We start from the raw sequence: 16,879 nt of genomic DNA, 5'->3' as shown, positions 1-16,879 counted from the left end.
GTTAGCATCTTTAATATGTTTGAGACATTTATATTTCCTTTTCTGTGAACCGTCTTCATATTCTTTATCCTTTTTTTTCTTACTGAGTTATAGTCTTATTAATTTGTAGGAGCTCTTTTGGATATTATGGAAATTAGCTCTTAAGGGAATGAATGGCAGATATTTTTTCCAGTTTGTCATTTGCCTTTTGATTTAGCTTGTGTTGGGTTTTTTTGCCATACATTTTTAAAAAGAGAAGTTATCAATCTTCCAGATTTTATATCATAGTAGGAAGGTCTTTTATACTGTGAAGTTATAAACAAATTATTTTACGGTTTTACTTTCTACATTTAAGTCTGACACATCTGGAATTTATCCTAGTGTAGAGCGTAGGGTATGGATCCAACGATTCTTCCTAGATGGCCCATTTGTCTGCTTGGGAAGCTTTTTACTGGTGTCATTCTTGGCTTATCCTCCACATGCACGCGGATCACATTTCTGTTTGCCTAGCCCAGAGATCACAACTCAGATGCCTGTGGAGACTAGGCAGGTTACGTAAAAGGGTGAAGAGTGCCAGATGGGGAGAAGAGCCAATTGGAAATGGGATGGCATTCTTTTCTAAAGAGGGTGGCCACTGCCCGCCGCCTGCTGATTACGCCCTTGCAGGCAGGCAGCAGGGCCCAGTGTTGCCACATCTTTGTCAAGAGAAGGTGGAAATCCAGAATTTTTATATGAAGTTTCTTGACTTTAAAATGTTAACAATTTAAAAAATTTAAACATAGCCTTGGCTAAACAAAATGTATCTTCAGGACAAAGGTTTCCAATATCCATGGCCAAGAATGAAACTTGCCACTAACAACTTTACTCTCCTGTAAGGAAACACAATCGGAGTCTAGTAGTTTGACAGTCTCGTAGTCTGTAACCGGACTCCTGGAAGAGGAGAGAGAAGTAAAGACGGTCTCTGTAACCCAAAGTCCTTGCCCTCACTGATTGGAAAATTAATTGGAGAAATGCAAGCATTTCACTATCCTACCATAAAAGGTACATGTGGCTGTGGCCATTTCTTAGAAGACATTCTTGATTCAGTGGATACTTGAGTTAGAAAAATGATCTCTTAAGTTTTCCAACTGCCATTCTGATTTTGCCAAAATGACAAAATGGTGTGTGTTTTGCTCAATTGCTCACCTACTGATCTGGGAACTGAAGTGTGGCACACTTATTTTTTTGCGCCCAGTTCTTCCTTTCCCTTCCTCACTGCTCGTGGCTGGGGACAATCTGTTATAATTCATGCGCTCAGCATCTTTCGTGGGATGAAATTTACGCTAATGATGAAGTTTCCAGAATCTATGCCTGTTCAACTCAGGAAAGCTCAAGGTCTGGGATCGTTCTGGGTTGCTAATGAGTATGGCTGGGCCCCAAGGGCGGATCCAGGTTTTCCGGGACGGGTGCCTACACAATTTGTAGGACACCATTAAGAAAACAATTCAAAACTCTTTGGGAAGTTTTACAGAAACGATATGATTTTGTGAACACATAGGGACCCGTGCAAGCGAAGGACCTTTAACTTCAAGTTTGATTAGCGTCCTTGTCACCTGCCTTTTCTGGCCCCGGTGTGTGCTTCGGGCCCGCCACGCCTCCCTCCTGCATCCCCACACGGCCTCCGCGTACAGAAGAGCCGCGCAGAGCACAAGGACGCTAACCGTCGCGTCCAGCCCGAGCGCCCCTTCTCCGCATCCTCGCACGGCCTCCCAGGACCGCAGCCCTGGCTGCAGGCGCGCGAGGGGAGGCCCCGGGTCAGCTCGGCGTCGGGAAGGGCGAGAGGAGGCCGAGCGTGCGTGACGCGCACCGGGTCGGGCGGCGGGCCTGGAACCGCCCCGGCCCGCCCCCTTGACCACCCCGCCCCGCTCCCCGCGCGCCCCGCTCCCCGCCCTGCTCCCTCGCCCCGCGCCGCGCCCCCTCGCAGGCCCCCGCTCCCCTCCCGGCTCCTCGCCCCGCCCCGTCTCGCGCCGCGCCCCCCTCGCGCGCCCCCCTCGGCTCCCCGCCCCGCGCGCATGCTCCGTGCGGCGCTCGCGCTCGCGCCGGGGGCCGCGCCGGCCGGGGGCGGGCCCACAACTGCCGGACGGAGCGCGGCGGCCGGGGCGCGGCGGCTCTGTGCGCGCCCGAGGGGCCCGCTCGCCCGACGCGCGCGCCCGGTCGGTCGGGGCCTCTGAGGGGACGCGGCGGGGCCGCGGGGGGCGATGAGGGGCCGCGCCGCCGCCGCCATCCGCCCGCCGCGGCCCTAGCGGGAGTCGGCGGGGGGCGAGGCCGGCCGCCCGCGGCCGCAGCCAGACAAAGGGGAGGAGCCGCCGAGCGGCCCGCGCCGGGCCAGGCCCAGCCCCCGAGCGCCGCGAGCAGCCGCCCGCCGCCCCGCGCCGCCGCTGGCCCGGCCGGCCCCCGATGCGGAGGCGCCGCGGCCGGGGCCATGCAGCAGGCGCCGCAGCCGTACGAGTTCTTCAGCGAGGAGAACAGCCCGAGATGGCGGGGGCTGCTGGTGCCGGCCCTGCGGAAGGTCGGTGCGGGCCGGGCCGGCGGGCGGGCGGGCGGGGGTCGGGGGCCGGGGCCGGGCGGGCGAGCGGGCGGCTGGGGGGCCCGGGGCCGCGTCGCGCCCGCCGCCCGGAAGGAGGGCGCGCTGCGGGGCAGACGCGCCGGGGGCGCGGCCGCGGCGGCTTCCGCGGGGCCCCAGCCGCTGTCCGGGCCCGGCCGTCCGACGCGGCTCGGGGCGGCGCTGTCCCTGGCGGGCGGCCGCGGGGCCCGGCGCCCCTGCCTCCCTGCCTCCGCGGGATGTCCCGCCAGCCGGGCCGCCTCCCGCGCGGCGCGCTCCGGGACTCGCTCAGAGAGCTGCAGCTCGTAAACATCAGTCCTGGACGTCCGGGTCGTCTCTCCGGGAGATGGTGTTCGTCTGCGCCTGGGAAATTGGGGGATAATCACGCTCGCGGTTTTACAGCGAGCCCCTTTGTAAGGTCGAGACGGAGTTAGAGACTGTAAATGGTGCGTGGTTGCCGAGCGCGAGCCTCCCCGGCCGTTGATGCAGACTTACTCCCTTCTGCCTCTCGTGCGGGATAACCAAGGATCAATTGTAGGAAAAAGGAGAAATAAGCACTAATTTAAAAGACTGCACTTGGAAAATAGATCTTCATACAATAAATTTCTGTAAATGAAAGGAAGAGGTATATTTTAAAGGTAAAAATGTGTTGCTCATGCATTCAGAGTCTCAGACTTTCCATTATTTTCTTAATTCGTACCGGGAGATATTGTCTCCTTTGGGCCAAACATCGTCATGTCTTTTTAAAGAAGTTGGGGGAGGTGACTTAGGGGCAGCTAGACAGTTGTCATTTCACTGGCATACTAGGTGTTAAAGTATTAGATTGACTTTGCTTCCAAGGGCAGCCCACTCTACAAGGAGGGGGAAAGAAATGGCAAGTGTGCCGAGTGGTGATCGTGAACTCTGGCCTGCGCTGAAAGCACAGGGGGAATGCTTAGATGGTAATTGACCCTCCTGTGAGTAATTGTGCTCTGAAGTGTCAGTAGGCCTATTGCCTGTTGTTGGCAGTGTGATCTAGGTATCTACTCGTACCTTTGGCAGCGAGTAGTGTTTGTGTGTGTGTTGTATAACTTACTCAGTAGGTAGCTTTGACCCTAATAATCCTACATGCACAGCTTAGATCTGTTTCTTCAAATTAGGCTGGAAACAAAGCCAGGACTAGCGTCCAATCCTAGTCCATTGCTTTAAGCCTATTATTTTGCATTTCCATGTTGTGCTTGTTTTCCTGGAACTCAGGTGCCTTGTAGATCTGTACTGTCTTATTCCACGGTTCTTGTGTATCCTTCGCTTATGGAATAAATACATCTAAGAAAATTTGGTCTTTTGAGGTGAATTGAATTCAAAAAGCAATTTCTTTTTAATTTACTAATTTACGGTTATTATAGAATTGAGGCATATTTCCATGGAAGACTTTTTTATATTTTTGGAAGATTTTTGGTGTTAGTAATTTGGATTCTGTCCAGTTTTGTGGTGTTGGAACATGTAGGTTTGTAGTGTTTGCTAAGAGTCATAGCTCTTAAGGAGCTCAGGGTCCACTCTTTCTTTGCAGGATGTGTTAAATTCTGGTATGTACCTGCCATCCAGGCCTTTGTAGGATGACAGTTCCTGCCACTTCGAGGGAGGCTCAGTCTTCACATTCGGAGCATCTAGAACTTGGCTTTCTTCCTCCCTCTGACCAGATAGTTACAGGGACTCCTGGCGTTGGGAGTAGCAGCAGTAGCATCAGGTAGACCGCTGGGTCTTTCCCCTCCAGTTGTTGTTGTCATCGATCACATGTGTACTCTAACTTCATTTAACATCTGTTGAACACGTTGTAGGTACTTGGCACCATGCTGGATACTAAGAATATGAAGGTGAATAAAAGCAAAGGCCCTGCTCTAAGGTGGTTACCATCTGGACTGAAAATTCTCAACTTTGAGTTTTGGGTTTATATACATGAGACAGCAGTTGTGAGCTCAGAGTTATGTAAGGGCTATCTGTGGATGTGAAAGGAGCAGTGCCGTTTAACTGGCACTGTCAGGTCCGTCTGCTTGGGCATCTTGGTGGAACCTCCAAAACTGTTAAAATAGAATTTTCAGAGAGGTAATATCATGAGTGTCCTGCAGATATGAATGGACATGTGTCAGTGATTTTGATCCAGCTCGTTACTTAATGACGGAACTTGTAAGATGTTGGAGCCACGTCGTGTGACTCTTTGAGGAGGTAGGTATTTATAGGCAGATTAATAAAGGAATACTAGGATAAGATTGTTGAGTTAGATACAACATTAGTTAAAATCCTACAGGGACGTAAACCGTACATTTTGGATTACCTTTTCTACTGATCAGAAATTATTTGTATCTGTACCAGACAAAAATCTCTAAGTTAACTTTACAGATTTGTAAAATGGCCCCAACAGTATGGAGTAATCAGAGGTTCACACAGAGCGCTGCGCTGAAAACACCCAGTAAGCTGTTTTGCTTATTTTCAAGTTTCAGCTAGTTTTTATGAAAACCGTAATTTAGATATATGTATATATGTGACAGAGTCACCATTGTTGACATTGAAAGCATAAGGATTTTTTTAAACTAACATTAAATATTCATTTCACTAGGTAGAAATGCAAATATTGAAAACTAGGTTTATAGAGAAATAATTCAGGAAATAGAAATGTGTTGTTCTTTAACTTTTAAAACAACTTCATGTAGAGCATTTAAATACATACAGAACTACCAGGGTAAAGCAGAGAAAAACGGCAGTACTGATGGATTGTTAACATTACTGCTAAATTATGTATCTTCTCTAAAAGAGCCAGAAACATAAATGCCTTCACCACTACTCCCAAGAACCTTGGAGCTATCGTATTACTTGGAGGGAAGAAGAGCGTGGGATGTATTTGTAAATGCAGCTTATTCTCTGTGTCTTTGGAATGCCTTTGGTACTTCATGCATGTGCTATTTGATTGTATGTCAAGAAGAATCAGTGTAATCATTCTACATGTGGGAAACATGCCTTAAAATCATTTTATCAGGTTTTGAAGTCCCTGATATTTTCCTTCTAGATGGCTTTTCTGTAAGGTGTTCTTCACCAGGCTAGCCATGGAAGAAACTATGTCTGTTGCCTGACTATGTGTAGTTACAAATGTCATAGAGAACTAGAAAGAATTCGTTCAACTACTTTGTTCCTGAGTCTGATTTGATTCAGGTTAAATATCGACTCTCCAGCTCAGCCATTACTGTTTGCTCTTAGATACCTGTCTGAAACGCAAGAGGTGTGAGAGACTGTGTAAGTTAACTAATGGCAGTGTGTGGCAGGGAAAAAGAAGATGGGGCATTTGATTTAGAAATGCTTTTGTGAAATCGGAAAGATTCTAGTGTTTCTGCCTTTGTACTAATGTCTGTTGGAACTGTTTTAGAAGATTGCACTGGATCTTTCTGGGGCCCAGAAGAAAAGTATAGGTGCTTTGAGAAATAAAATTGGCATCACTGATACAAGAGGATCAAGGAAGGCCTCTCTAAGGAAGTATTTGTGCTGAGTTCTGGAGGATATATTCAAATACTTATTGAGTACCTCTGTACCAGGCATCATTCTTGATACTGAGGTTGTAGCAAGGCCCCTGCTCTTGTAAAGCTTCCATTCTAAATGGCTGTGGCCAGAGGCCTGGGAGAGAGAGATGGTAAAGAAGTAAACAATTATCTGAAAGATCAGTAGGCATTAACCAAACACAGTAAGGGGGAGAAAGAATTTGAGGCCCGTAAAGGTAGGAAGACGACTTGTTTTAAAGAAGACTAAGTGCACAGAAGGGATGAGGCTAGTTGGGAGCTACAGGTAGACCAGGTTAAGGTCTCTACCTGAGAATAGGAAGTGCTGTAGGATTATTTATGTAACAAAGTAATTAGATTAAGGTTAATCCTGTAGGATTATTTATGTAACAAAGTAATTAGATTAACTTAATCAAAATTGGTTTTTGAAAAGGTCACTCCAACTGAAAGCTAGAAACTAATAGGAGATCCTATGATTTTCGTGACATGAGGCCTGTTCTGGATTTCCTAAAGCCACTGAATATAACAGTGGAGCTCCAGGGAGTCATTTGGAATTATTCCAAACTAATAATGACCCAAGCTGACCCAAGAGGTTCAGCTAGAACTGGATGAGCATTAGGAGTGCATTTTAACTTGCTGCATTTAGCTCCCTGTCAGCCATGATTTAGTGGTCTTCTTCTCTTTCCAGTTTAATTTTGGTGTGGTATATTTGGAGCAATAATATTCCATTAAAGTGTTTTATGCTGAGTATCCAAAGCATTACCTGTGTTACCACTTGACATAAATCAAGTGTATGTCTTTTATGTTAACCATGGCCTCTCTTGCAAGGGAACAGTAGTTTGATTATATCCTCTGTTAGGCTGCATATTTGAATCAGGAAGGAATTTTAATGGAACTAATGGATTTAGCATTATCTCATGTAGTCACGTTAAAAATTAACAACCTAAAATTCTTTTCTTTTTTTACATAAGAACATATGATAGTAAGTAGAAAGCTTTTGAAATGTATAAAGTGTTATGCATTTCACATTTTAATGTGTGGAGATGAAGCAACACAATGAAAATAACATCAAGATCTAGAAGTGAGCACTAGTGTTGTCCAGTTTTCAGTACCCCAGTTTTCTTCGTTGAATCACTTTGTAAACTCAAACACCGCCTCTTACTTACTTAACACTTTTTAATTCTTTCTTAATTGCCTCATTAGCAGCATTTGACAGTTGCTCTCTTCCTCCTTGAAATCCTTTCCCCCATTGGCTTCCAGGACACCAGACCCTGCTGTTCCTTCTGCGTCTCCTGTTGGTTCCTCCTCGTCTCCCAACCACGTCATCCTGACCTCTCCAGGGCTCAGTCTGAGCACTTCTGTTTCTGTTTACAGTCGTTTCTTAGAGATCCTGCCCAGTCTCGTTGCTTCACATATCATCTATATCTGATTTCCAAATTTTTATTTCTGGCTCAGACCTCTCTCCTAAACTTGGATATCCAACTTTTTTCTTGATACTTCCACATAGATGTGTGATAGGCATCTCAGCCAGTACTGAGCTCCTTCTCTTCCCCCCCAAGCATGCTCCTTTTGTAATATTTCCCATATCAGTAAATGGCTGCTCTGTCCTTCTAGTTGCTCAAAATAAAATTCTTGAGTTATTCTTGAATCCTGTCTTTCTTTCATAAGCTAGACTGCATGGGACGGTCTTCATCAGCAATCTCCTGGAGTGTTAAAATAGCCTCTGGCTGGTCTCCTATCTTCTGTGATCACCCTGTTCCGTCTCCCTCAGCACCAGAGATAAGTGAGGTCCTGCCATTCCTTTATTCACAGCTTGCTCATTGCTGCTCAGAATAAAAATCTGAGTCCTCACAGGGGCTTGCGAGTCTGGTCTGCCCCTCCCCTTTTACCTCTCGGACTTCGTTTACCACTGTCCCTTTTTCTGCTCTCCTCCTGCCCTACACTAACTTCCTGGTACCTACAACACATGGACATGTTCTAGTGTTAGAGCTTCTGTACTTGCTGTTTCTTCTGCCTAGAACAACCTTCCAGCAGGTAAAAAACATGACTGACCTGTTTACCTCCTTTAAGTCTAGACAAACATCGTCTTCTCGAGAGGCCTTCTTTTGCAGCCTGTCTAAAACTGCACATCCCCTGCTTCTTGGACATTCCTATGTAGACATTCGCAGCATGACCCAGTCCAAGCTTATCATCATCTTCCATGAACTGCGTCTCCAGTATAAATGATAGACTCAGTTCTCAAGCCAGAAACCTCATCATGTCCTTCTCTTCCCTCTCACACTAGGCTCATGTCTAGTCAACACAGTCTTGATTCTTTCTCCTAAATTAGGAGTTTTCTAACTTTTTTTCTGTGTATCGCCAAATGAATTTTTAAAAATTTGCACATTTTTATGTTGACATCTAAAAGTTTTCATCTTTAAATTCAAATAGTTGCAGAGGATGTAATTTTATATGTGTTCTAAATACTAATAGTTCATCAGTCTTTTAAATGTATCCAATGAAATCTAAGTACCATAACAATTTGAGACTCACCATTCATCCTATTAAAATATACATGACAGTGCTTTTTTAACAGTTGGAAGTTTTATATCACTCTTCTTTTCCTGTGAACTTTTCATTCCACTTCCCCCATGTAATTCTATTCTAATATAATATTTTTATGTTTAAGTCTTTGACCCCCTCCTTTGTATTTACACTTCTTTGCAACAAAAGTCTATTGCATTTTTTAAAATGCTCCAGTGAGAAATTTTTAAAACCTTTAGAGCTTTAAAACCTTTTTTTGGGTTGAATTATTAGTAGGACATGTTGATCAAAAGAATGTAAATGTCATGAATTTTGAAAAATAATAATCATAAAGCTTTATTGAATATGCATTACTTAATGACATCTGTGAAGCTGTTTGTTTTTAAATTAGTTCATATTTCATGGGTGAATATTACTTGTTGCTAGAATGAGACAGGGTCTTGCTGGAGTGACCAGGGTTCAGCACCAGTTCTATTCCTGTTTTCCGTTTCTGTAGATGTAAGCCCTGAGAACCATTGTTAACAGAAACAGAAGAAAAATTTGAAGCAAACTCATTTTTAAAGCTTCTTTCAAATTGTATGCCAAAAATTATATTGTGATCTATCAAAAACATGATTCTTAATGATCTTTCAGCCAGCAACTCTTTTAGGTTCTTTAATTTTGTTTAAGACAAAAAGTTGGAAACCACCTGACTTGCAAAATGATTTGTTACCTGGTCTTTAGAGTTATTCGCTTTTTCATTTTCTAGCTTTTCCAGAACTTGTCAAATGAGTAATAATTAGAACTGTTCGTTTTTCACTAACAAAAAAAACTTAGAGGTACTTTGTTTAGTCTGATATATCCAAGAAAGATTGAGAAAATAAAAACAGTATTAACTTCAGTACACCTTATCCTTGATAATAGTTATTGATAAATGTATCTTACCGTATCACATTCTTTAAACATTTTCATTGAATTCTTGATCACAGATTTAGCTCATTGTATTAGTTCTCTGTTGCTGCGTCACCAGTGGTCAGAAACCCGGTGACTTAGTGCAGCACACGATTGTCCTCACAGTCTCTGCAAGTTGGAAGTCCAGGTGCGGCTAGCTGGGTTCTCTGCTCAGGGTCTCACAGGCTGAAACCAAGGTTTTGGCTGGGGCTGTGGTCTCGTTTGAGGCTTAGGGTCCTTCTGCAAGCTCACGTGGTGGTTGGCAGAATTCATTTCTTTGCAGTTGCATCTCTTGACGCCCTCAGCTTCCTAGAGCCTGCCACCACTCCTTGCCACATGACCCTCCCTGTAACATGTCACTTTGCTTCTTCGTGGCCAACAGCAATGCATTTGCTGCTGTTTCTTGTCTCACTTCTTGACCCTCTTTTAAAGGCCTCACCTGATTTAAGTCAGGTCCACCCAGGATAAGTTCCCTTTTGATTAACTCAAAGTCAACTGATTACAGACCTTAGTCAGCCTTGCCATATATGATAACCTGATCACAGGAGTGATATCCCATCATAGTCACAGGCCCTGCCCACACTCAAGGGAAGAGAAGTATATAGGGCTTGTATACTTTGGGTGGGAATCTTGGGGGCGACCTTAGAATTCTGCCTATCACAGTCTTTCATTTTACGGAAAATATCCACCACATAACCTAATTGGTAAGGTCAGTTTTAATTGTCAAGCCAACCAGCCTAATCCTATTTATCTTCTTTCCAACAAAGTCTGACTTAATTTTTTCAATTCAAATGAATATGTTAGTACGTGTCACATGCCAACCATCTCACTTCTGAATTCTAATTGTAGGATAGAAAGATAGATAAGATGTGAAAACTTGTTTCGAATTTTTTCTGCTGAATGAAATAAGGTAATGTTGCCTTTAGTATTTCTTAAAGTTGCTTTCTTTTCTTTGTTCTCATGATCTTTTCACCTCATCAGGATGTGTTTTTTGACAATAGTCTGGGAGAGAAAGAAGCAAGGTACTTAAATGAAAAATATTTATAATTGTCTCTTTGTTTAGTGTCCTAGAATTAATTAATTTATTGCACCCCAGGGCAACACAGCATGGTGAAATTCAGGCTAGGTAAGAGATCTGCCTTTCCTCAGTGAAGTGGGAGGAGGGCACTGGTGAAGGCAGGTGGGAACACTTCCCTCCTGGAGGCAGATCTCGGAGAGCCGGCCTCTGGTAGTTTTGGTAGTGTGCTGAAGGGCAGGGATTTGGCCTAGGGAGTCTTAAACTTTGAATACAATGTATTTGGTAATAGTGATCTTTTCCCAGTTCACAGAAAAAAAGCCAATATTATTTTTTTTAATTTTATTTTTCTCTCGTAAGCTTTTCTTAAGTCTGTGGTGCCTGCCTGCTGCAGTTTACTTCGTAGTGAGTAGTGGAAGATTGTAAAATAAATGGACTAGAGATAGAGAGGTTTTACAGGGAAAACAGCTTATGATACTTTTTGTTTTTTCTTACGAACTTGCCTATAGTTTTAAGTTTTATAGTCATTTTTCCTGCTTACTATGATGAAGTGTAACTATCTTAATACTTCATGTTCTGCTAAGAGCGCTGTGACTTCCAGATGCTCTCCCACTGGAACAGGTTGGGAACCACGGATCCAACCTGCTGCTTCTTGGCTTGGCAGGCTGATGGGCTGCCTGTCCGGGAGGGTGCTCACAGATCTTTGCCATTTCATTCCAGTCAGGGGACATTTTAATGATGACAGTTTTTAGCCTCAGCTAGTGGTCTTTCTTACATGTTTAGATTATTTTATGGTTAGCCCTCACCTGAGTGTTGAGCTAAATAAAATGGGATTCTTGGCCTGTACTTACCTGCATTTTAAATAAATCTGCATTGAAAACCCATCAAGAAAGCACCTGATAAACAGCACTGACTGTAAGTGAGGAGTGAATATTCACAGACAGTAGGAATAGAGGAGCAAAGAGCGCGAGTCCCTCATTTATGACCTGTGGGAAATGGAGTCTCCAGGTATGTATCCTGTGAAGTAATAACAAATTTCACGGAGTTCTTAATTTTTTCTCAGTCCCCAGATTTCAGTTAGGCCAAGAAATCTGCTTGCTACCTTGAATTTATTGATTTAACAAGTATTTAGTGAGTGCTTTCTTTATGTGAGGCATGGCATTAGGTTATGCGGGTGTCAGGAATAAAGGGGTGAGGAAATAGGAGGAAACCAAAAATGTAAGAAATAGTTCCTGACCTTAGTGGGTTTATAGCGTACAATGTGGTTTCGATTCTTGATTATACACCCTGATCAGAAAAATCCCACCTCACAATATTATATTTTTATATTATTTTAACAACTTTTTGGGAGTATAGTTGACGTACAATAAACTGCACATATTTAAAATGTACAATTTGATAAGTTTTTATATATGCATGTATCAGTGAAACCATCACAATAAAGATATTGAGTGTATCCTTCAGCCCCATAAATTTCCTCTTGACTCTCTATGTTTCTCCCTCCCACCCCTCCCCACTCCTCATCCTCAATCAGTCACTGATGTGCTTTCCCTGCCTGTAGATTGCATTTTCCAGAGTTTTATAGTAAGGGACTCATGCAGTATATACTCTTTTGTTGTCTGGCTGCTTTCGCTCAGCATAATTATTTTGAGATTCATCCATGTTTGCATAGATCGATAGTTCATTCCTTTTTATTGCTCAGTAGTATTCCGTTGTCTGGCTGTACCACTCTTTATCCATTCACCTATTGATGTACATTTGGTTTTCAGATCTTGGCTATTACAAATAAAGATGCTCTGAAGATTTGTCTACAAGTCTATGCGTGGCAGTATGTTTCCTTTTCTCTCGGGTAATTACCACAGAGTAGCTGGATCAGATAGTAGGTATATATTTAACTTTTTAAGTAACTATCAAATTGTTTTCCATCTAAAAACTGTTATACAGTTTTGCATTCCCACCAGCAATGTATGAGTGTTCCAGTTCCTCCCGCCAACACTTGGTATTTAATTTTACCCATCCTAATAGGTGTGTACTGATATCTTGTTTTGGTCTTAATTTGCATTTCCTTAATGATTAATAATGTTGAGCATCTTTCATGTTCTTATTTGTCATCTATATATCTTTTTTGTTGGCGTGTTTGTTCAGATCTTTTGCCCATTTTTATTGTTTGTTCTCTTATTGTTGAGTTTTGAGAGTTCTTTATATGTCTGAATATAAATCCTGTATCAGATATATGCTCCACAAAGATTTTCTTCCAGTCTGTAGATTGTCTTTTTATTCTCTTATCTTTTGAAGAGTGGAAGTTTTAAATTTTTATGAAGTCTACCTTATCCATTTGACTTTTTAGAGACTGTGCCTTTAGTGTCATTTCTAAGAAATCTTTGGTTAAGCCAGAGTTGCAAAAATTTTCTCCTGTTTTTTCTTCTAGAAGTAGTATAGTTCTCATTTTTACATTTAGATATATGATCTCTTTGAGTTAATTTTTGTATATGATGAGATAATTTTGTATATATTATGTGGGTTTTTTTGCATATGAATATCTGGTGGTTCTACCATCATTTATTGCAAAGGCTATCTTTTCTCCTTTGCTAAAGGCCTTTGCACTTTTATCAAAAATCATTTGTATATGTGTGGTTTTATTTCTGGATTCTCTTCTGTTCCATTGATCTATTTGCCTGTCTTTATGTCAGTGCCACACTGTTTCGATTATTGTAGCTTTATAAAAATTACTGAAATCAGGTGGTTTTAGCCCTCCAACTTTGTTCTTTTTCAGAGTCATTTTGGTTATTCTAGGACCTTTGTATTTCTATACGGATTTTAAAATCAGGATATCAATTTCTACCAAAAAACCTGCTGGAATTTTTATTGGGGTTGTGTGGAATCTATAGATCATTTGAGAGGAATTGACATCTTAACAATATTGAATCTTCCAACACATAAAATTTCTCTCTTCTTTTAAAATTTCTATCAGCAGTATTTTGTAGTTGTTAGTGTTTATCTTTAGAATGAAATTTGCTGCTTTTTCTTTTTAAATTGAATTTTAACTCTTTCATAACAAAAAAGACTTCCAATATTCTTAATTGATGTTTGAGACATTTGCATCCTTGCAGAAACCTTGGCACTGAAGTGAAGACTTTGGCATAAATAAATGTCAGTCAGACTGTGTAGCCAAAGGGGTTTATTTCTACACTTTACCAGAAACTCAAATGTTAGTTGATTGAACAAATGCGTTAGCAAGATTTTTTTATTTGATTGTAAATATGGAGAACTGAAAAGTACAAATTAGGAAATAACTTTTCTGAAACTTGTCAAATCTAGTGTTTATCAGGGTAAAAAATAAAGTTTAATGCTTTTGTATTTGTCTGTGCATGAATCTATAGTATTGTGGCTCTTCTGTTTACAGTGTATGTGTAAGGAAATACCTTCTGGCACTTTGAAAATATGGTGTAACTAAAATACAGGTCTGACTTGTTAATCTACTGTTAAAGACTGAAAATTATTTTAATTGCTCTTTTTCTGACTAGTCTTTCAGAAAAAATATGATAGATGAGTTTGTTCTGCTGTGTTCATTTTATGTTCACTGTCTCTTAGGGAGCTGAGATGGTAGACACTGTGAAAGTGCCAATTATGGGTATCATTCATTGTCATCTTGATGTCCTCTTAGTATTTGTGGGTGAGATTTTAACATGCAAGAAGTTCAGCATAAGAAACTTTGATGCTTAATGTTAAAGTTGCTTTGTAGGTTATTTATTAAAATCATAATCACAGAAAAAATATCCATCCCGGTTACACATCTTAATTCTCGTGCACAGTGACTTTCACTGAGTAAGGCCCTTGGCTTTTATGGAAGGATGTTATAAGAAACAGCCTTACGAATTCTACTGCTGAGCTTCCAATATAAATGTTTATTTTATATTAAAAAAGGAAAGTCTTTTTTTATTCTATTGATCTAATAGAAATACGTGGTAAGATGTGACTGTTTCCTCTTGTCATGTTAAAGAAGCACAGGATGTAAGAGGAAATATTTACTTCCCCCAAACTATTTTGAATTTATAAAAAAAATATATATTGTGGGGCTGGCCCAGTGGCGTAGTGGTTGAGTTCGTTCACTCTGCTTCGGTGGCCTGGGAACCTGGGGTTCATGGGTTTGGATCCCAGGTACAGACCTACACACCGCTTATCAAGCCATGCTGTGGTGGCGTCCAACATATAAAATAGAGGAATATTGGCACAGATGTTAGCTCAGGGTCAGTCTTCCTCACAAAAAACAAAACAAAACAAAAACGTGTATATATATGTATATATATAGTAAAGCTTGGCTTTTTGGATGTTGATCCTATATGAATTTCCAACTGCCTTAAACACTTCTTATCCAAACTTCTAAAAGTGATTTTTACTTATTGTATGGGTTTCATGACTCCTTTCTCTTTCCCACCTTTGTACTTCAAATCATGTTTCCTTATAAATTAGTTTGTATTTTATCAACATTATTCATGCAGATAAAAAGATAACTGGCTCTATAAGACTTGTTATGAAAAATAGCAGCACCTCCTCCCTATTCACAAAAGTTTCTGCTTTCTAGAGACAGTCACTTTTAACTTTTCAAAGTGATTCGTTTCAGTATTCTGCATCTCTAAGGGAGAAAAGTACTTTTATTGCTACTTCCTGATTTTTCTGTTCTGGGCATTTTCTGTTGACTTCCTACCATGAAAGGTAAGGATTTAATGTTTTTTAATACACATATACGTTCCCCCCTCTGTCCACACCCGCATACTTCCTGCCTTTCCCCCAACCCCGTGGTTGCATCTTAATTTTGGTTGGGTCAGTGTTCAGAGTTTGCATTATACGACTGTAAATGCTATTTATAGTTAAACCACTCTTTCTTTCTTACCTAACCGTTTACTTTTACTGGATTTAATAATTGTCTTATATTCTTGTTTGTGTGGTTTTCTGTGTACTTATTAATTCAGGCTCAAACTACCAGTTGTCTAAATATCCTCTCAAGATTTTTAGATCCATCAGATGCTCTATCATTGTCTTGAGACGTTTCCTCCCAGAGCCTCTGACCTGCTCCATCTGGACGGGTAACCTTTATGTCTGCTGTACAGCTCTCATCTTATAATGTCCCTTCACTTCATCCTGGGCATTCTCTTGGCCATTCTTCTGTATTGGTTCCTTTATTTCCTGTACCTCCTATTTTTCTCTTTCTTGGTTTATACTCTAGTTTTAGTGTAGTACAAACTATAGAAGCTCCCTGAGAAAGGATGTGTGGGAGATACAGTTGTTGACCTTGTTGTATGTAAGCATGTCTTCATTTTACCATGACGTTTGGTTGATAGTTTGCTAGGACCTTATTCTAGGTCGGAGATCATTGCCTTCCAGCTTCTGGTGATGCTGTTGAAGTCTGGAGCTTGTGTAATGTCTACTTCTTTGTAGACGACCTGCTTCCTCCCTTCACCCTAAGCTTCTTGGATATCCTCTTTGTCTCCAGTGTTCTGACGTTTTAAGTTTATTCATCGAGCTGGGACTTTTGACTTATTTTATTGATAATTTCATCTCTCGATTTTCTGTTTGCTAGATGATTCTCTAACTTTTTAAAACCTTATCTATGGTGAAGTGTAACACACAGCCAGAAAATGCATAAAACATAAATATGCAATTTAAGGAACACCTCTTTAGCACTTTTCTCAGTGGGTCTCTCCAGAAGGTGACCACTTCTGTGGCCATCACTGCCTTGCTCTTCTTTACAGTCTTACTCTCCAAGCTTGTGTCCCTGAACATTGCAGTTTAATTTCGTCTGATCTGGAACTTTGTGAAGAGAATCCCGTTTATATGTATTTTTATCTGCCTTCTTTCTGCCAACATTATTTTGAAGATATAGCCACGTTTTATGTAGCTTTAATTTCCTTTTTTAATTTTTTTTTTTTTGCAGTATTCCATTGTGTGGATATGCCACAATATATCTGTTGTACTCTAGATGGATATTTGAGTTTCTCTCCAGTTTGAGGGCGTTATTTATGCGCCTACTTGTACATGTCTCCTCGTAAACATGTGTGCTTATTTCTCTAGAGCAATTGTGTCCAATATAAATATAATGTAAGCCACATACATACTTTTAAATTTTCTCATAGCCACATTAAAAAAGTAAGAAGAAACAGATGAAATTGATTTTAATAATATATTTTGTTTAACCCAATAAATCTAATCATTTCAGGATGTAATTAATATAAAATTACTGAGATATTTGGCATTGTTTTTTATACTAAGTTTTGGACATCTGTTGTGTATTTTATATGTACAGCCCGTCTCAGTTCAGTGGAGTTACGTTTC

At 41.5% G+C, this 16,879-nt stretch overlaps 1 protein-coding gene across 2 annotated transcripts in view; it reads left to right on the top strand.

Annotated features, from left to right (window-relative positions):
* Nucleotides 1-2,079: 2,079 nt before the first annotated feature.
* Nucleotides 2,080-16,879, top strand: part of SOS2 (SOS Ras/Rho guanine nucleotide exchange factor 2) — an 88,566-nt gene continuing 73,766 nt past the window's right edge. Inside the window, exon 1 of one of the 2 annotated variants that reach the window (XM_044765601.2) lies at nucleotides 2,080-2,527. In XM_044765601.2, the coding sequence (XP_044621536.1) occupies nucleotides 2,441-2,527 (87 nt within the window). In that variant the 5' untranslated portion in view covers nucleotides 2,080-2,440. Of the gene's footprint in view, nucleotides 2,528-3,402; nucleotides 3,517-16,879 lie in introns of those variants that run through there. The other variant, XM_070504310.1, reaches the window with a different exon arrangement.

Source organism: Equus asinus, chromosome 2 (assembly GCF_041296235.1).
Source record: "Equus asinus isolate D_3611 breed Donkey chromosome 2, EquAss-T2T_v2, whole genome shotgun sequence".
In the NCBI taxonomy this organism is placed as follows: domain Eukaryota; kingdom Metazoa; phylum Chordata; class Mammalia; order Perissodactyla; family Equidae; genus Equus; species Equus asinus.
Note: the sequence above shows the minus strand (reverse complement) of the source record. Positions and strands in the feature narration are given on the sequence as shown.